Source organism: Anas platyrhynchos, chromosome 1, assembly GCF_047663525.1.
Source record: "Anas platyrhynchos isolate ZD024472 breed Pekin duck chromosome 1, IASCAAS_PekinDuck_T2T, whole genome shotgun sequence".
In the NCBI taxonomy this organism is placed as follows: domain Eukaryota; kingdom Metazoa; phylum Chordata; class Aves; order Anseriformes; family Anatidae; genus Anas; species Anas platyrhynchos.
Window position 1 is genome coordinate 73,484,808 of NC_092587.1, and position 20,889 is coordinate 73,505,696.

General features: G+C 43.1%; 2 protein-coding genes across 4 annotated transcripts in view; one reads left to right on the forward strand and one right to left on the reverse strand.

Annotated features, from left to right (window-relative positions):
- Positions 1-2,372, reverse strand: part of LOC101802708 (patatin-like phospholipase domain-containing protein 2) — a 45,687-nt gene extending 43,315 nt beyond the window's left edge. The window contains exon 1 of the mRNA XM_027450081.3: positions 2,191-2,372. The gene's annotated coding sequence lies outside the window, so the exon portion shown is untranslated. The remainder of the gene's footprint in view (positions 1-2,190) is intronic.
- Positions 2,373-2,426: 54 nt separating this feature from the next.
- Positions 2,427-20,889, forward strand: part of SULT4A1 (sulfotransferase family 4A member 1) — a 36,164-nt gene continuing 17,701 nt past the window's right edge. The window contains exons 1-2 of one of the 3 annotated variants that reach the window (XM_021278971.4): positions 2,620-2,750; positions 2,842-3,003. In XM_021278971.4, coding sequence (XP_021134646.1) covers positions 2,916-3,003 — 88 coding nt within the window. In that variant the 5' untranslated portion in view covers positions 2,620-2,750; positions 2,842-2,915. Of the gene's footprint in view, positions 2,751-2,841; positions 3,004-20,889 lie in introns of all 3 variants that reach the window. The other 2 variants (XM_021278973.4, XR_003494991.3) reach the window with 2 other exon arrangements.

Below are 20,889 nucleotides of genomic sequence, written 5' to 3' on the forward strand. Positions count from 1 at the left end.
TTTCAGGTCTAAAACTAAACAGTAGTTGGCACCTCAACATGTGGGAGTGGTCTAGCTTCCTCTGAACCCTTTCCTTCTGAATAAGCTTGTCTCTCCAACCCTGATGCAGGTTGCTATTACAATGCTTTAATAAAAAGGTAAGGCAGAACATTGCCAAGTTTATCTTTTCATCAGACAGATTTTTGAAAGAACTATTTGTGTCTGCAACAGTACACATACACATCTCAAGACAGGAATGTTCTTTACTATAGCTTCATCTGATAAGTAGGCAAATCTGATAGCAAAGACAAGGACATCTAACTCTTCAGGAGCACAAAGGTTATAGAAGTGCTTTTTGTAGTGACAGAATACAAAAATACAGACATACCTAAACAGCATAGGAACAGTTAATCTGTTTCCAGGCTTGAATCCTGCTTCCACTGATCTTAAAATGAAAACTTTTCCCCAAAGTCAGTATTTCATTTTTCTTCTAGGATCTCCTTTTCCAAGTCTTATCCAAGTTTTATACAGAGGGTGGTCCAGTGACTTCTAGTAACAGTCTTTCAAACATCCTGTAGTCCAGCAGTCTGAATTCCCAGCAAGTATGGTGCACATCTCATACATCAGACCTTGGTAAGTGCTGGGCAGGTGATCTGTATACCTGCAGCAAATCCAGTATGTTGAATATTCACATGCATACATCAGCTGTGCAATTGGTGCACTATAGGTCCAATGTGCTTATATTAGGATTCACCATACCAGATCTTTCCAAGGACAGTTAATCCATGACAGCCAATTTCTCATCCCCATTGGGCTCCAACTGCTCTTTCATTCAAAACAGAAGGTAAATGAAAGCATTCACTGCTAGAAGGATGCTCCAATTATTACTGTACACCTTGTGCTAATGTCTGCCTGGCTTTTTTCCCTATATAAAGGAATTCCACCCCAAGACACATTTGGACAACTCCTATTAACTGAAAAGGAAAATAGAAATAGAGTTTTCCTACTGTCAGGATGGCTCCCTCCTCGTGATATACGCAGAAAGGTCTGTGTGCACACCTGAGGGCTAAGTTAGGAATTCTAGAAGCAAAATTAAATCAATAAATAGCAGCAGAGACTAGAATTCAAGTCTTTGTCTATTTTGTTGGGGTTTGAAGTTATCACTGATACAATTTAATGATTTTAAGCATCAGAAAACATTAACAAATCTTGTCTTGATGGTTATCTAGAAAACCCCACAATTCAGCTTCCCATAGAAAATCGCAGCTTTGAACTATTTTTTAATTTTTTTTTTTAAGCAATGGAAGAATAAAAAGAAAACAGACCTCTTGAAACACCAATGGGAAGAAAATTAGAAGCCCCAGCCCCAGAATACCAGTCATTTCTAAGTTCACAATATTATCTTGAAATATAGAATGCCAACCACCCAGATCCTTGGATTCTCCAATCTTGTTAACCCACCTTTCACAAATATGTATTTCTTTATTTAAGCTGCAAAAGTTCTTCTAGATTTCTAGAGAGAATTTTGACTTTGGTATCTTGAAGGAACAGGTTCAAAACTAACCCTGGCATCACAGGGATTTAAACATATATTCTCAACTTCTACAGCAGTTCTTACTAGTCAAAACACTCCAGGGTGAATTGCTCTAAGTGTATATGTGTGTGTATACATATACATATTAAGCTGACCCACTTCTACAAATTATTTTCATTCAAGGGATATATATATATATTAATAGTAGCTTTTGGTGAACTCTTCCTACCTGTTCCAACTACAGTTTTAATGCCTGTAGTTTAGTAGTGGACCAAGAACAAGTAAACTACAGTAAAGATACTGATTTCTACTAAATAACAGATGGAACTGTAAAGGCTCAAAGTTGTTACTGCTCTGAGCTGTTTGTATTGTTTTCCTTGAGGTTGCTGAGGTTGTAGTAGGGACAGTTTGACAACTTCCATCTGGTTGTTCTTCACAATTTAATACATTAACCTGAAGTTAGCTATATTTTACTCCCTCAGAACTGCATTTGTTTATGCAATTGCCCCCTCCTCCCCAAATTTCCTGTTTATGTGTTGTTGTTTTTTGAAGTTTATATTTATTGTAGACACCTTGTATTTGAAACTTTCAAAGAATGTTATACTTTAATATCACTTTAGAAGCATACACACAGCCAAACAACCATTAAAAGAAGCAAATAAAAATTCTTTACTAACCTTCCTGGAACTAACAGAGGCCTAAGTGTATTGAACTGCTGGCTTTTAATCTATAACAGACAAAACAGCTAAAATTCTCCTGATTTCTTTAATGTAGTTTAACTGATGGCTAGACCTTTCATACTTTCCTGTCAGGTGCCAGCAGGCCTTAAATACCCTGAACAGCAGCGCCTGGGTGCTAACCCACAGGCGTTTGGCGGCTGTTGGCGGCGCCGCGCATGACATCACCGCGCGCGCTCCCCCTTCGCCGTGCGGGCGCGCGGACGGGCGGAGGCGTGTTGGGGGTCCGAGGCTGATCCTCGCTTCACCCGCCGCAACCGGGCGCTCCCGCACATCACCCCTCCCCCCCCCCCACCTCCGGTCTCTTCCCTCTCCGTCGGCCAGGCCGAGGATGGCGGAGAGTGAAGCCGAGACCCCCAGCACGCCGGGGGAGTTCGAGAGCAAGTACTTCGAGTACAATGGGGTGCGGCTGCCGCCCTTCTGCCGGGGGAAGATGGAGGAGATCGCTAACTTCCCGGTGAGGGACAGCGACGTCTGGATCGTCACCTATCCTAAGTCAGGTAGGCGGGCGGCAGTCCCCCGGGGACGTGTGCCCGGGCACTCTGCGCTGCCGCCGGCACGGCCTTACGCCGCCGGGGTGTCTGCTGCCAGCTCCTGGATTCCTGTGCAGAAACGACTAAAAGTGGTGCGGGGGGATGCGGTGCTGACCGCACGGAGGCGGCAGTATGGTAGCTCGGCGAGGCGGCCAAGCAAACCAGCAGCAAACACAAAGGATTCTTGCGGAAGCCCTTTCTGGAGTGAGGTTCTTTCCAGGTAACAGGATGATCGCTTTCTAGAAAATTCAAAGTCCAGTGGAGATCACAGATATTAGCTCTGTAATTGCCCTTGTGAAATGTTTCAGTATCACAGCTTACTGACTAGCTATTATTTCGCTGTATTAAGGGTTCTTTGCTCTTTCTCCTCAGTCTGCACAAATGCATTTTCAAAAAAGCAGCATCTGTTGCGACGCCATTTCTCAAGCAGTTTTAAATATTTTTTTTTTTAACATTTAGCTAAAAATTATGCTATTAAAGACAACCTAGAGCTTGACAAATGCATGTATTAGAGAGGATAGGGCTAGTTTGTAGGCTGGCAAATGGCCCCGAGAATGCTAGGATTAGGACCAGGCAGCTGCATCCTTATTGTTCTTGTAAAGACTTATATAGCATACAGGAAGCACACAATTTAATTATTTCAGTTTTAAGGTTTTATTTTTGTGAATCTGGGCACGTCTGTTAATACAGCACCCCAACCTTGCACTGACAGATTGCTAAATATCCTCACCTAACCTGTTTCTAGCAGCCAGGCACAAAATAGCTGTTAATACGTCACCTGGGAATAGTTTAGTTTTGGTGGCTATACAGTTGGCCATGGAAAGCCAACTTGCATAATCATATGTAATTTGCTATTATTTTGTGAATATAGAAGGTCTCACATAGCCCCAGCTAAGGTCAGTGACAAGTAACTGCTCACTTAACAAAGCTAGTGGCAGTGCCTTACTATAGGAGGGTTTACTAACAGTGTGAAAGCTGACGAAAAGGGAGATGCAGAACTGGACCACCGAAGCTGGAGGTACAGGGTTGTGTGGAGGAACTGGAGGGGCAGCCTCACCTCACAATAAAATAGGTGCCGTAGTATTTTACTTGCTAGGACAGATAATATTTAGGATCGGTCTTGAGTCTGTTCATGTCACAGCAATAGACTTTAAAACACAGTCATAATGTCTGCAAGCTCCAGGAGACAACAGACCACCTTTGGGTGGTCTGAGGTCTTCTGAAACCCTTGGAACGTGCTTTGTCCATTGATCCTACATGGCTTACGGCTTGGTGCCTTATTTAGGGTTTCTGAATCAACTGTGAAAGAATCAACTGTGAAAGGGTCTGCTAACTAGGGACAGTCCTTTCACTAGAAATTAGACAACCTGAATATGGTTTCCATTGATTTACCCAAGGTCACAGAGGAAGTCTACATCAAAGCCAGAAACTGAATCCAGAACCGCATGCTCTTCTCCATTACCTTAACTACAGCTTCATCCTCCTGTCTCTCAGCAGCATTGACAGATTTTTCTGTTAACTGGAGCTGATCAGAATTCTCATAATGGAAAAAATAGTTTTACAAAACATGTTTTGTGCACAAAATGTAGTTAACAGGGATGAAATACCTTGGCATTCTTGGGGAATCTTCAGATGTAAAACATGCTTGGGACCTAGTTTCTGTTAATAAATTACATTTGAACAAAATTTCAAGAGTATTTTTGACAACAAATTTAGGAAGAGAAAAATACACTAATTTCAGATAGGTCTAATGGAATACTTTTATGAAAGGAAATCATGTTCATTGTTTCACCACCTTTCCATCTGTACGAATTGTGGAAGAAATATACAAACGAGCCCTTCTGCTAGATGTGAGAGGCAAGTGTTTCTAGCTCCTACTGAGCCCTGTCCCGTAATTTAATACCAAAAGGCTCCATCAGTAGCTTTTGACCATGTGTTGGTTTATCTGGCAAAGAAAATACACAAGTGGCTTACGGTCTGTGTTTCCGGGAGGTGGGGGTATCACGACTGCTTCAGTATTTCTAGTGACTGATGTAGAAGTATGTATGCTATTTTGAAGACATGCTGTGCACTAGGTGATGCTTCTGCTCTAAACATGAGATGGAGACATTGCTTGGAAATAGTTATGGATATTGACAAATTGGGAGCGATCCAGGAAAAAGCTGCTCCAATAATGGTTGAAAACTGAATGTACCAGTGGCCTTACTGGGAGTAATGCAATAAGCCTAATGGAAGATGACTCTGCTTTAATGTGATTTCCACTGAGAGATGCTTAAATAATGATACTCCTTACATCTTTGATCCTAACACCTGCATCCAATCAATGGTAACAACTTTGGTAGCTGCTGGACTAGGATGAGTTTGTGCCTAAAACCCAGAGACTCATTTAAACAGATGTGTAAATATGTCAGTGTGCGTGTATGCTTTTTACATATGTATATTAGTAGGACTAATTACAGAAACCCTTTTTGTCATGGTACATAATTTAAAATCAGGTGGGCTTCTGCTCTGTTGAAAAGATCAAGTCATTGATCAAGTCAAAGATAAAGATCATTTCATCTTTCATGCAAGTTTGTAGTGTAAAATGGGCAGGCTGAGCAGAATCACAGAATTGTCTAGGTTGGAAGAGACCTCAAGATCATCAAGTACAACCTCTGACTTAATACTAACAAGTCCTCCACTAAACCATATCGTTAAGTTCAACATCTAAATGTCTTTTAAAGACCTCCAGGGATAGTGACTCCACCATTTCCCCGGGCAGCCCATTCCAATGCCTCACAACCCTCTCAGTAAAGTTCTTCCTAATATCCAAACTTTAGCCTCTTCCCCCTCATCCTGTTGCCAGGCATGTGGGAGAATAGACCAACCCCCACCTCACTACAGCCTCCTTTAAGGTATCTGTAAAGAGCGATAAGGTTACCCCTGAGCCTCCTTTTCTCCAGGCTGAACAACTCCAGCTCCCTCAGCCATTACTCATAAGACTTGTTCTCCAGACCCCTCACTAGCTTCTCGCCCTTCTCTGGACTCGCTCGAGCACCTCGATGTCCTTCTTGTAGTGAGGGGTCCAAAACTGAACACAGTACTCGAGGTGCGGCCTCACCAGAACAGAGTACAGAGGGACGATCACCTCCCTAGCCCTGCTGGCCACCCTGCTTCTTATACAAGCCAGGATGCTGTTGGCCTTCTTGGCCACCTGAGCACACTGCTGGCTCATATTCAGCTGACTGTCCACCATTACTCCTAGGTCCTTCTCTGCCTGGCAGCTCTCCAACCACTCATCTCCCAGCCTGTAGCTCTGCTTGGGGTTATTGCGCCCCAGGTGCAGGACCCGGCACTTGGCCTTGTTGAACTTCATACAGTTGACCTCAGCCCATCGGTGCAGCCTATCCAGATCCTCCTGCAGAGCCTTCCTACCCTCGAGCAGATTGACACACGCACCTAACTTGGTGTCATCTGCAAACTTACTGGGGGTGCACTTGATCCCCTCATCCAGATCATCGATAAAGATATTAAAGAGGACTGAGCCCTGGGGGACCCCACTAGTGACCGGCCTCCAACTGGATTTGACTCCATTCACCATGACTCTTTGGGCCTGGCTACCCAGCCAGTTTTTAACCCAATGAAGCATACGCCAGTATGCTTAAGCCCCCTCAATGAGCCCCACCAGCTCTTGGCCTAGGATGCGTTTTTCCCTTAGAGATAGGGACCCATCTGTGGCCATCAGGCCAGGTGCTGAGTAAAGCGCCCCATGGTCAAAATAACCTAAATTTCTGTGTTGGCACCAGCCTCTGAGCCACGTGTTTATCAGGTGGACTTTCCGTGTCCTCTCTGTACCCCTCCCTGCCACCGTAGGGATGGACTAAAACACCACCTGTACTCCCGCTCCATCCACTAGCCGTCCCAGTCCCCTAAAGTCCCGTTTGATGGTCTTCAGGCTTCTCTCTTCAATGTCATCACTGCTAGCCTGGACTATTAAAAGAGGATAATAGCCAGAGGGGCAAACCGGGTTGGGAAGCTTTCTGGCAATGTCCTTGACCCTGGCCCCAGGGAGGCAGCAGACTTCCCTATGGGTAAGGTCAGGCTGACAAATAGGTTCCTCTGTTCCCCTGAGAAGGGAGTCTCCCACAACAATAACCCTCCTGTCTTTCTTGGTGGAGGCAGTCCTGAGGCATGGAGTCGACTTCCTCACCCTAGGCATCCTCCTGGGTAGACTTTGTACCTCTTCCTCAGCTACTGGTCTCTCAAGATCCAGGGCCTCAAACCTGTTGTGTAAGGGCACCTGGTAAGGTAGGGCTGGTGGGGGGGGGGGGGGGGCATTGCCTGCGATGTCGAGCAGGGACCTCTTTCCATTCCTCCTCAACTCCTAGGTCCTCTCCCTCTGCCCAACAGCAACAGGGCACGGGGTCCACCCCATTTGGGGTGTCTCAGCCCAGCACCTGTCCTTCAGGCCCTGCAGGGAGTTGCTCCACCAGTCTATCTTCCGCTCACACTCCCTGATATCCCTCAACCTCTTGACCTCCTCCTTGAGTTCTGCCACGAGGCAAACCAGGTCATCCACCTGCTCGCACCTCACGCACACAGTCTCTGTGCCCCCCGCAGGTGGTAGCAACAGGGTCAGGCACTCCCTGCACCGGGAGACCTGAACTGCCGCATTTTTTAGTGGGCAGTCAAGTCTGGGTGTGTACAGACTTGAAGAGAGCGCTGTGCCTGGTGTACACCATTGCAGCTGAGCTAGCGGTAAGCCGCCGTTAGAGGAGGTGTTCGTATGGGCGGGGGGAACGCTCTGCCCTTCCTGCGCGAACTGCCGCGCTAACTGCTGCGCCACTCCCTTCTGACGTGCCACGCACTGTTTGCCCGTCCTGTTCCCAGCACTCCCTAGGGGCAGCTTTTGAACGGCCGGGGAGGGGGCGCTGCTGGCTCCGCCTACGCCCGATTCTCGCCTCATTCACCTCTCTCGCGAGGGCTGCCGCGTCCTGGTGGCTGTCTCGAGCGGGCTCGGTGCCGGATAAATTAGCCCTGCCTGTCCGATCTCCCGCTCTACTGCAGAACGCTTCTGCCCCGGAGCCTCGGCAAGCAGGGTGCAATGAGATTTATGGTAACTACAAGTGTATAGTAATACTATTCTATATAGCATTAAATAATTGGAGCCCACACAACAGTTTGGTTCACAGGTAAGTTAGGGAAGAAGCACGTTCTACCTCTGTCATAACTTTCCTGGAACCCTCTCATACTGCGGGGGTTTTGTACCCTAGGTGGAAATTGGAATTATTCTCTATGAACGTAATAAACTACAGAATTAATGAACAAGCAAATTCTTCCATGCTATTTCCCCAGTCACCATGCCAAGAGTTAGACTATCTGTCTGCTAAGGTCAACGATTTCAGTGGAATTAATTCAGCACCTAAAGTATAGTACTGACTCCAGGTTCACTTGGTATTGTGCTGTGGCTTATGATGCTAACCCTTGACTGTAGATCTTTCTGTTTGCTTTAATCATAACTGATGTGCAGTGGCAAGCTTTCTTAATACCCTCTTGTACCTGTTCTGCATCAGTGTGCATTTAATGTTCCTGGGTCAAAGCCCACAAATTAATACCTTTTTGCAAAACTGTTAATTTGTTAAAGTGAGCTATTTACATTAATAGCAGAGCTGTCTCTCCAATTTCAATTATTTTGCCAAATAATGTTCTGGAGTTCTGTGTGGGAAAATGTCAGTTGCTGGGCAAATATCAGCTTTAAGTCCAGTCAGTTTATGAGAACTCTTGCTCTCTGATCTGTTGTCCGCTGTGAAATGGAGTGCTGGATATGGCCTTCAGCTGTCTGTAGGCCTGTCTTTTTATAGAAGACATTTTGGATTTTTCTTGCAGCATTGGATTTCAGTAACTACCCAATAGCTTGTAGGGAATATGATGGCTGACTTTAGGCCTTAGGCTTAATGAAGTACCAACAGTAAATTTGCACATCAGCTCAAGGACAGCTTTCCTGTGTGTTCATTCATTGAGTTCTCATTTTTCAAATTCTTTCTTAACACTTACCTTCAGTCTTGTATGAAATGAACTGGAGAAGGTTTGTTTGAGCTTGCCATTATTTTATTTGCATAAAAGATTCTGTACGTACAGAAGAAAGTCTTGCTTCTTGTTGTGCCTGCTGATAAAAGTGCATTGCATGCATCATGGGTTTTGTGCCTCCTCCTGTTGTGTATACCTCTCCCACTGCAGGCATGCCAGTCTCCTATCCTCTTCTATTTCCAGTGCTCCTGAATCTAACACCTCTTGCTGGGACAGTGGTATCCCTCCCATCCTCCCTCCCTGGCTGGAAGGAGCTTTGTTTATTGTTCTGTCCGTCCCCTTTCCCTGCCATGTCCTGGGGCTCTGTCTACATTCTTCCATTTCCCTTGTACTGTAATCTGTTATTCCTTCCATGTGCCTCATGTTTTTTCTTTTGTTGTAGGGAAAACAGTTCTTTGATCCTTAGACAGTTAGAGCAGTGGAAGAAGCTTCTGGGTTGTGAACCAGACATGGAAGTTTCAGTGTAATCCTCACTTTCCTTTGCTTGTCTGATTTTCCTTTTAAAATCAACAGGCTTCTGTTCATCAACATCTAGAATATTATTTGTATCAGACTCAGCACTCATGCAAAGGGAGTGCTTCAGGCAAAAGGAGGCTTGAACCATTGGGGATTGAGATGCATGTGCTTTTCTTTGGCTGTGAAATTCATTCAAGGACTTCTTATTTCTAGGCAGTTGTTTCTTCCCCTTCACCTTCTGACCAGTTTCAATTGTCTGTGGGACTGTATTATAAAATACAGGGGAAAAATGTCTTTAGTAAATATACTGTAGAAGTTATACCAAATGACTGTGGAAATTGTGCTTCGTCTTCTCCAATCCCATCCTTCTTGTTGTCCTCAGATTATGTGATTTCTTGGCAGGGATGTTATACCCTTCAATATAAAGAGCATTATCGCTTGGCTAGGTTTACATAGCTGCATGTGAGCTGTGCTTGTAGGGGTGTCCTGCACTCTGGATATCTAACTCACTAGCTAATGTATCTGCACTGACCTGACATAGCAATCAGTGAGTAGGTGGCAGGTCTGCACAAAGCTGCAGTGATTGTATTATGTCAGGGAATCAGAGTGTTTGTGTCCTCTTACCTGCCCATTAGCATATCCCAGATGTGGCTTGGTAAGTTGTACTTTTTTGAGGTACCTCTGTTGCTGCCTTGCTGGCAAACGCATTCCAGTTGCCCCTGCATGGTGTGGCAGACTGATAAGCATGGGCACAAGGAATCAGATTCTTCACACTGACCCAGACATACACAGGGCCAACACTGCTGACAGTCCTGATTTGTGCAGACAAAAACAAGATGAGAATCAGGCTGAAAGGTTGCCCAAGGATATGTCCAGTCTGTGGGAGTTTCTGGGCTGGGAGCTGTCAGACAGCGATGTGTCAGCTGCAGTGGGTAGCAGAGGTTTACCCTGGTTAATAGCAGGTTTAAGAAAGCCTTATGCTGTTGAAGTAGGGCTCCTCAGGGAACAAGGCCATCCACATGGATGTTTTGTGTGTTAAGTTGATTGATTTGGCTTAATTTCCAGTCTTCTCATAAGGAACTCTTGGGAAGAGTTTTGTTGTTACATTTTTTTGACAACAGTTTCTTATCTTGCAGAATAGCCATATTCTGCTATTCTGGATTTATAGTCCTATTCTCTATGCAGGATTTTGGTCACTTGAGTTTAATCAATTTGTTTTTAATTGGTTTATCTTTTAAGAGTGAATTCAAGTGTTACTGGCCCAGAGACATGCCTTGAGAAATCATGAGGTTGGCTTAAAAATTGAGAGATTTTTTACACAAAATACATTTGGGATTTTTTTCCTTTGTCCTCTGTTTTGTAAGGCAATATTATGCATGCTTACAAGCTCTTCCCTGTGACTTACAACGATACCATGCCTGTTAGTTTCATGAACAAGTTAATATTTTGGAAGTAAGAATGGTGGTACTTAACTTTTTCTCTTTTCTAATCCTGTCATTTTTTCAGTTTCTCCTTATTTTTAGTAATTTGTAAAACTCAGATATCCAACCTCTTTTATGTGGTATGAGTGTGCTTCAGTTCTACTTCAGCTAGTCAGAAAGAATGGACTTCTAGCACAAACAAAAAGGAGTCAGCAAACTGCACTAGGTGATGGCGAAGTGTTCTGTGAGCTGTCATAGGGACTGATATATAGGGTACATTTGAATTTGATTTCATGCTCTTGGTTTTTGGTGACTGAAGCCTTATTCTTTCCAACAATTAAAAGAGTAAATACACTGCTTCTTAAGTGCACTCCATTGAGGACCACCCAGGTACAGGAAAGCAAGACCTATAAACAATTATTTGTAGGGGTCAGGGCCATTGGGTTCCTGTGCTTTGAAAACCCTTTTGAAATGGGATTATCTTTTGTTTTATTTATGTATAGCTCAAAATATCATCTGGTATTGACTCAATCCTAACTATTACTAGGCAAAGAAATGATAAATAAAAATGTCAAATAACAAGGAATTGAAGACAATGAGATGTTTGCCACTGATGCGTTTGGCTTGATTTCAGTGGGAGTAAAATTGAATATGTCCTTACATGCATAAAGCAGGAACTAAAGGTGGTGAGGAAAGATCTGTCATTAGGAAAACTTGTTTTTGTTATCTAGCTAGCAGTGTTTTTCTCATTTTTCTTTTATGAGTCATTTATCAAGACAGTGAAGAGGTCTTACTAGAGAAAGAACCAGTGGTTCAGAAGAGGAAGAATTCTCTAGTTACCTAATACCTATTAGGTATTGCTGGGTCTCTAGCATAATTGCTTCCCTACTGTGAAGTAGTGCAAAACTCAAGTGACTTGCTTTGTGAAAGAAGACTCAGGGAAGAGGACAAAAACTTGCATGCATCCAGCTGGAGCAGCAGATCCTGCACAAGTCTGGGGCTTGTTGGGAGTTTATCATTCCTGCAATCATGGTCCTACCATCATTGGTACCGGAGACAGAAGTGAAGAAGGCATTAAATGTCTCTGCCTTGTCTATGTCCCTGTTTGTGAGGTGACCATTCTTATCAAGTAATAGACAAATGTTATCTCTGGTTCTCCTTTTACTGTTAACATATTTTAAAAGGCTCTTTTTATTGTCCTCCACGATACTGGCCAACTTCAACTCTGAGCTTTGGCTGTGTAAATTTTTTCTCTACAATGCAAGCAGCATCCCTGTAGTCCTCCCATGTCGCCTGACCTTGTTTCCAGTGGCCATACACTTTCTTTTTCTGCCTAAGCTCTAGGAGAAGATCCAGCTAGGCCAAGCCAGTCTTGTGCCCCACCTGCTTGACTTTGATATTTTGGGATTGTCTGTTCCTGTGCTCTCAAGGAGTTGTACTTAGAAAGTGACCGTCATTGGTGGATCTCAATAGTTTCAAAAGCAGTTGCCTGTGGGATGTTACTAACTAGTTCCATGCAGAGCCTGAAGTCTGCTCTTCCCATGTCCACGGTTCAAGTTTTCATGGCAGTTTTCTTCCTATCACCAAAGATTTTAAACTCAACTACTTCATGGTTACTACAGCCAAGACAGCCACCAACTGCCTCTTCACCCATGAGACCCTCTCTTTTTATAAGCAACAAATCAAGGAGGACACCTTTCCTGGTTGGCTCCCTTAGTACCTGTGCCAAGAAGTTATCATCAGGGTGTTTTAGGAATCTCCTGGATGTTTGTATCAGCTGTGTAGTATTCCCAGCTAATATCTGCCAAGTTAAAGTCACTCATAAGGACAAGGGTGGCTGATCTAGAGGTGTCATTAAAGAATAATTCATCAGTGTTGTCATCCTGGCAGGGTGGTCTGGGACAGGGACATCTGCTTTACTATTTTGTCCCTTAATTCTTACCCTGAGGCTCTCAACTATGTTGTCATCACCAACGGCAAGCTCTGTACAGCCCAGCCCTCCATTACATATAGTGCCAGCCCCCTGCCTCTTCTGCCCTGCCTGTCCTGTCTGAAGAGCCTGTAACTGTCTGTTGTAACACACCAGTCACATGACTTCCCACCATGTTTGGGACAGAGCCAAGGCTTCTAGCTCCTCTTGCTTGTCCCTCAGGCTGCGTGCATTTGTGTAGAATTATTTCAAATTTGCTTCACTGTACCCCACACTTTGTTTTGTTTAAGCTGTACTTTAGCTTATCACCAGAAGCCTGTTTTTGTCCATTTCCCCTTTCAAAACTAGTTTAAACTCAGCCCTGCTGACTGTTGAGTAAACATCCTTTTCACCCTCTTAGAAGGGTGTGGTCTGTCAGGCACCAGCAGGCCTGGTGTTATGCAGACTATCACATGATCAAAAACTCCCCAAATTCTGATGGTTACACCAGCCGTGGATCTACATATTAGGTCTGCCTAATCCTTTTAGTGTTGCTCTCTGGTACTGGAGGGATAGAAGAAAACACTAGCTGTGTGCCTGATCCTTTAACTAATTGCCTCAAAGCCCTAAGTCCCTTGTGATTGTCCTTGGACTTCTTTTTGCTACATTGCTACATGAAAAAACTTCTCGTTGCTGACATGAAAAAAACTATAATGGATAGTAATCAGAGGGCCATACCGGGCTAGTGTTTTCTAGTAATGACTCTTACGCAGGCCCTGGGGAGACAGCAGACTTCCCTATGGGTCGGGTCCAGTTGGCATATGGGGCCGTCTGTTCCCCTCATAAAGGGGTTGTTGTCACCTATGACAACAACCTTTCTTTTTCTTGTGACAGAGGTGGTCATGATACTGGGGGTAGGCTGACTTGCCCTAGGTGATCCCTCTAACCTGGACTGACCTTCATCCACATCATCATTTGCCTGTCCTAATACCTAGTAGAGTAAAAACACCTGGGAAGGTGAGGTAGCGGAGAGGGATTCACCAGCCACCCAGAACAGAAACCTGCTTCCATTTCCCCATCTCTTAAGTCCCCTTCTACTGCGTGGTGGTGAGAGAGTAGGAGATCCTTAATTTCTTGTGCTGTCGCTTCTGTCTCAGGGATGGTAAGAGAGTGATCCCACCAGCTGACCTCCTTCTTTGAATCCCTAATGCTCCTCAGCCTGCTCACCTTCTCCCCATATGTGAAATCAGTATTGACTGGGTTAGATAGATGATAATGACCTTAAAGACTAAAGAATTAGAAAATAATGTAAATCAGCTAAACCCAACTCATTCTCATTTCATGTTAATGTTCATCTTTCATAGTGAATATGTTAATGAAGTAAAGCAAAATGCTTGAACATTAGACTGAATTAGATTAAGCACAAGTGATTCTTCATTCTTATTATGCAGTCTTTTATTAAACGACTTATTTCTTCTTTAAATTCCTACTAAACTGAACACCCTATATCGGAGAGAAGAAACTACTGCCTGCATTGTCCCATCAGTGCTGCTTCAGAAGTGATGCAAGTTTTTGTATGCTGGACATTTGGTATGATTTCTTTGCTACAGATTCTCTGATCTTGGACAAGTTATTTAAGCATTTTGTCTGCATTTTCCATTGAAGGCATATGGATGTATTTCATCTCTGACAGAATTTGTTTCATGTAAAATGACTAGAAATTCTCTTAGAGAAAAGGTATCATCTACCATCTATATTTTTGTAGATAAACTAGCAAATTATAGCTCTAAATTTGAATCAAGTGTCTAGGTATTAGAGCTGAGCACATAATAATACCTTTATATGGGAATGTTTTTGTTTTTTAGCTTGGTGGAAGGGAGCAACAAACAAAGGATTAATAACATGAAGCACCCAGCATCTAATCACTTTCAGCCCATGCAAAATTTCAGTAACACTTTGGAGAATCTGGAGAGATGTGGCTTAAGAGCTGAAATAATTAGGGTTCTCTATACCAAAGTCCTTTACAAACTGATACAGACCAAACAAACCATTTATGTTATATGTTAATCCTGTAACATATTGCAGATTCAGTAGCAAGAAGAATGTTTTGCTCTATATGTGCATAGACACACATGGCATGTCAGAGGAAACATTCATTTATAACATTTTGGTCAAATGAGACTATAGGCTTATGAGACCCATTGTGAGGAAAATGCATGGTACTGAGAAATGGCAGAAAGGAAGCATACCAGAGGCAGAAAGTGTGTAAGAAATGTTTAGCTAGCTAAGTCTGAGGCAGTGGCTGAGATAGCAGAGGATATAAAGTGAAAGGAGGAGCAGCGGAGAACCAACTATCGAGAGGTTTTTATTACTAAATGCCAAAGTACATCTATAATTTAAAAAAACGCAAGCTAATTTCATGTGCTTTTACCCACCCACCATTTATAGTGCAGGATGTGAAGGCCATCATCCTTTATAAGGCTGCAAGTTCCGTATGATGTATAATAACATTAGATCACCATATGGGGTACAGACAAGGGTGCAGAATTAGCCCTTCACTGTGTCCAAATATGTGAGTAATAAATTCATCCAAGCCAACAAAATGAGACAAATGTGAAGCAGGTGAGATGAGACACATGTTCAGAAGATACACACAGCAGTCCAGATTTGCTAGTACAGTGGCTGCTTTTGCAATGTCCTGCTGATGCAAGGCAATCATAAACCCAGGTTAACTATCCAGTTAAAAGCCTGTTTACTGCTGATCAGGGTTGCCAGAGTAGCACAGAACTGCTACAGGCATTGCTAAAATTGGATTGCTTTATGCATATGTAGTTGAAGTGCACATTAATAATGATCAATGTGAGTGCTTCTGTTGGATCAGCAGCACTTCCTATCAGAAATAGTGTGCTCTCTTCAAGGATTTTGCAGCAATACTGATAAAACCCATGGTGATAGATTGGCAGATCCCCTTTTGTACTCCCGATTAGATCTTTATCCTTCTTGTGATTTAACCACCTAATATATGCAAATATACATTAATGTGTAGGCAAGCTTTGTCCAACAATTTTCCTGGAAGGGATTGAAACCGAGGCATAGAATTGCATTTCTGTTCACAACTGTCCTGGTTTCAGTTAAGACAGAGTTAATTTTCTTCCTAGTAGCTGGTAGAATGCTATGTTTTGGCTGAAGATGAGAAGAGTGCTGATAACACCCCGATGTTTTAATTGTTGCAGAGCAGTGTTTACACCAAGCCAAGGACGTCTCAGCTTCTTGCTCTGTCCTGCCAACGGACAGGCTGGAGGTGCAGCAGGATCTGGGAGGGGACAGACCAAGGACAGCTGACCCAAACTAGCCAAAGGGGTATTCCATACCATCTGACATCATGCTAAACAATATATAGGGGTGGCTAGCTGGGGGAGGGGGCCGGACTGCTCGGGGTTGGGCTGGGCATCGGTCAGCAAGTGGTGAGCAATTGCATTGTGCATCACTTGTTTGTACACATTATTATTAGTAGTACTATTATCATAATCATTATTATTATTATTGTTATTATTATTTTCCTCTTAATAAACTATCTTTATCTCAACTCACGGGCTTTGCTTTCCTGTTTCTCTCCCCCATCCCAGAGAGGGAGGGGGGAGAGTGAGCAAACAGCTGTGTGGTGTTTAGCTGCCGGCCGGGTTAAACCACAACAACACAAGTCTGAATGCCAACCAAAGCACTTCAAGTGGTGACAGGCATCCTCCAAGATATGTTTACCATAGGGGAAGTGAAACAGATTCACCACTAATGGTATGAGAACAACCTCAACACAAGTTTCTTATACAGAAGCCCTGTTGTCTCCTGCCTTCACTGTATTTAGCTGCAGTCTGTATTACAACATTGTAGTACAAGACAAAGTGATATAGTTGACCTAGAAAACAGTGGCGCTAAGGGTAATTAAGGACTTCCCATTAACATGAGGAAGTCCTTCAGGGTGATTTAAAAAACAAACAAACAGTGACTTGTCGTTACAGCAGTGTTCTTTTCTGCCTTATCCTTGGTACAGTGTTGTGTCACCTGTGTAAAAATGGAGGTGAATTTGATGCCATGGGGGAACTTTTTGCTGGAGATTACGTTGAGCGCTTGCTGGGGTAATGAGTGCTGCAGTTTGGTCATCTTTTTCATGTAGGCCTTAAAAGACTGTGGGAGTGGGACTGCAGAGAAAGCAGGGGTTGGGATACAGTTGAGGTTAGATTGAGGTAACTGCATGTATCTTATGTATGCTCCAGGGATAAAGTAGGATTTGAAAGTCTAGTAGTACACCATTGGCACATCATTGTGAAGAATTATCATTGCTAGTTTATATGGACAAAGTTTGCCAGATAATTTCCATATGTTTGAGACAGAATCTGCCCAGTAGCATAAAATTAAAGCAATAAAAGCAGTCTTTCCTCCATGAATTACTGGTGGCCTACCCTTTGGCATGACTGCATGATCCTGTGCTCACATTGCAGTTACAAAAGGGCTCTTTTCTCTGAATTGTGTCATGAGGATGCCCAAAGTAGGATGTTCAGAGAGAAGTCCAGGGAAAGAAGGTGACAACTGAATGGACTAGGTTTACTTCAGGCCTAGTCAACCTTGAATAAGTGTGGAAAGGGCAAAGAGGAATGTAATTCTGTCTGTCAGATAGTAAGGCACCAAGCAAGACCGCAGCTTTAATTGATCTAGATGTTATTTCCATATTCCCAACATGTAATATTCCTTCCAGAGATGTTATACCATAATTTTTTTTTTCTTTTTGTTTTAACGAGGTGTGTGTTGTGCTATCTTATGCCATGGCAGCATATTTTATTTGGTGAGTGGAAACAGGAAGAGAGGATTAATCTAAGGATATGCGTAGACAACCTCTTTTAAAAGCATCTGCAGTAGTGCAGGGTTTTAGTGTCCTTAGGCTGCTGTTTGTCTTAAAGATATGTCTGCAGAGCATTTTGTGTGAATGCATTCTCATTTATCTCAAGGAGAATTAGGTTGGTGAGTTTATGCCAAAAAGATAAACTCCTTAAGTTAATTTAGCTGATGTGGTTTCACGTGAATTGGAACAACTTCACACAAGCTACTCCATTGGTGATGTCATCTGGTACTGACATCAGGAGCATCTATGGACAGGGACATATTTTACCAGACCAGCTAAGGCCTAAAGAGAACGGCCATGAGTAAAGTCCTTCACCCCTCTCAGCTACCAACCAGTATCAGCTATCAGTAAAGAACCTGTAACAAATTCTGGAACACCTAGGTACGATAAAATCATGGATGTGGGAACAAGCTAGAGAGCATAAATCCTGACTCATCATTCAAAAGGCAAAGAGACAAACCAGTGTTGTCTTGTTACTCAAAATCTAGGGATAAAAAACAATCTGTGGACCTGGACCTGTCTCTTGGTTTGTAGTGCTGGTAGTATGCACCTACTCTGTGCTGTAGTTCAGAGGCTGTGAGGATGTTATGGCTTATTTGAGAGGGATAGAGAAATATTTTTTTGCCCCAGCTGTCCCCAGCAAGAAACCTTTGCCTTGTGGTCTGCAGCCTGTTGGAGTGGATTGGCATAACCATGGTTTGTGTTACATATGGAGTGGTAATTCGTGTTGAGAAAATGGTTGATATTAATAAAGAAGAGGGAGATTTGGGAATGTGGCCATGGGGGTTGGAAAACCCCGTGGTTGAGATAACATTAGACTCTTAACGATGAGGCCATCAGGAATGTAAAAGAGTTTAGAGTGAACAAAGGGTGATTCAGGAGACTCCATGCAGTCTTGGGTTGCTTGTTCTCCAGCCGTTAAGGCATGGAAGTTTCTGGGTGTTTGCTGTTGCTGTTATTTGCAAAGTTGTTTGACCAATGAAAAGTTGTTTTTTGAAAAGGACTGCTGTGGGGAGAAGGGTATAAGAGGGGAGCCTGCCCTCAAGATTAAAAAAAAATAATAATAAAAAAAAAAAGGAAACACGATGAAGTTATGTCATCAATTATGAAGTAGAAAGAAGGAATGAAAATGAACAGGCAAGCAGGACAGAGACCAGGATGGGAACAGGCACAGTGATCATCTCATGAAGATGGGTTCGGCCAGTCAGCAAACAGCTCAAAGAAGCTTGTACTGAAAGTCGCTGGAAATTAGGTGCACCGGAGCTGGAAAGAAGCTCAAGTTGAGAGAAGCGGACCTGCGCACACAACTGACCCTCGCTGGTAAGCAGTTGCGCATTATGGGGAAATACATCCTTAGGAACAAAGACTGTCCTGGTAACCTTTCAGCTTATTCTCTTTATTAACAATCAGACAGTTTATGATCCTGAAATATGGGACCAAACTGTGGTCAAGGTGTGGGACTCTGCAACTAAAAAAGACAAGGTTGCAGTGGGATTGCACGGCACCTGGCGAGCAATCTCTGAGGCCTTGAAGAGCCATGTGGGGCCACAATCATAAACGTGTGGTTTACCAGACAGTGAAGTAGCTGGGGGCTCCTTTACTGAACCGATTACTAAGCCATCGGCCCCTCTGCTGCTACAGCCATCGAAGGCTTTTGCTGTTATGCCCCCTAGTGACCTGAACGTGCCTTTTGACCCAGGCCCTATTGGCCTTGAAAAGGAAACTGATATGTTTTTTGTCGATACAGGAAGAATAGGATACATAAGGCCCGAAGGCCGAGTTGCTTGACAACTTAAAGCGAGACTTATTGTTCAAAAGGAATGGAAAATGGAGACTGTTAAGTCATGGAATTTAAAGGATTGTTTGTTACCTTTTCTTACTGTATAGGCATATTCGGGTTTAGTAAGTAAAATCAATGTTCTATATATTTAGAATGTTTGATGCTCCTGCGTGTGTGTTGGTGGAGCGTAGACTCCCCGCACACCCAGCGCTGTTTACTTGCCTTTTATACCTTTTATAAATATTTCTTTTATAAATATTACTAAATTCAGATTAGTTGAGACTTCATTTATAACAGTTTGGATAGAGATTTTAGGGAGCTTGTGACCCAAGCTGTTTATCTTCTGGTTTTATGAAGTCTAAAGTAGTGAACATAGACAATCTAGTTTTCTGCTCTCCATGTCTACATTGGTAAACTGAAGACAGGGTCCACCAGGGGCAGGCTGTCATCAACATAGCTTTGTTGCTAGCCTGTTCCCTGGCACAGTTAGCCCTTTCCCACACTGCAGGCTCCCTAGCATGGGGTGGGAAGTAGCTGGAGCCGGGGAACGATTCCAGGAAGCTACAGATGGGGCTCTCTTGTTTTGGGAAATTCATCTCTATGAATGCGAGTTTGGCTGCCCAACATGTCCTCCCAGAGAACAGGCCCTGGCATGTTTCAGTTACTAGTGTAAGGAGGCCTTTTTCTGACCTGCTCCTGTTGCTGTTGTTAGGAGTGGAACACACTGCATCATCTGCCTTGCTTTTGGCAATGGTGAAGCCTTTACAGTCGGTGCCTGGTCTGGGATGCACCTTGGCTCATTCTGCATTTCTCATCCCACACTTGCTTGAGTAGTTAGTGCCCTAACGTAAGGGAGAATTAGGACTTGGGCCATCTTTTAAAAATAGTACTACTGCATGAACTGAAAATAACACTGTTTTGTAACCATTTATTTTTATTTTAGGATATGGTCTTATACATGGTAGTAATGCTTCTAAGGATAATAGATGTGTGTAAACAGTTCAGCAATAGCTTTTTTTTTTTAACCAAATAAAAGTACCTCTTAGCTCCAAATAGAATACACTTTATAGAATACGGTTTACAGCCTCTGGTGCTGTATATTCAAAACACAGCTCAGACCTAATGGACCCAGTTCTGTATTTTCTGATATAAGTCTAGCGAAAGACAAGTAGAGTTTAGCTTATTAGTTCTGTTTTTAAAAGCCATTAGCTTAAATGAAAACTAAACTGATTAATAAGTCCAAAAAACTAAGACCCTACTTACTGAATGTTATTGGAAATCATACAGTTAACATTTGTTTTAAATCCAAATATGTTTAAGCTGTTGCTATCAGTTTCAGGATCTGGATTCAGTTTCCTCATGTTCCACAGATTCCTTGGACAAGTGAATACTGAATTTAGAGTCATTTAGGCCAAGTAAAGGGGACATTAATCTCAGCATAAGTATTCAGTTCCTTCTGAAAATCAGCACCATAATGAGGCAGTCAAAAATATTGGCAATATAAACATAATAATTTCAGCCTTCATTCTGAATCATGAGTCTCATCTAGGAACAGAAGAATTGGAATATCAAGGTCTACA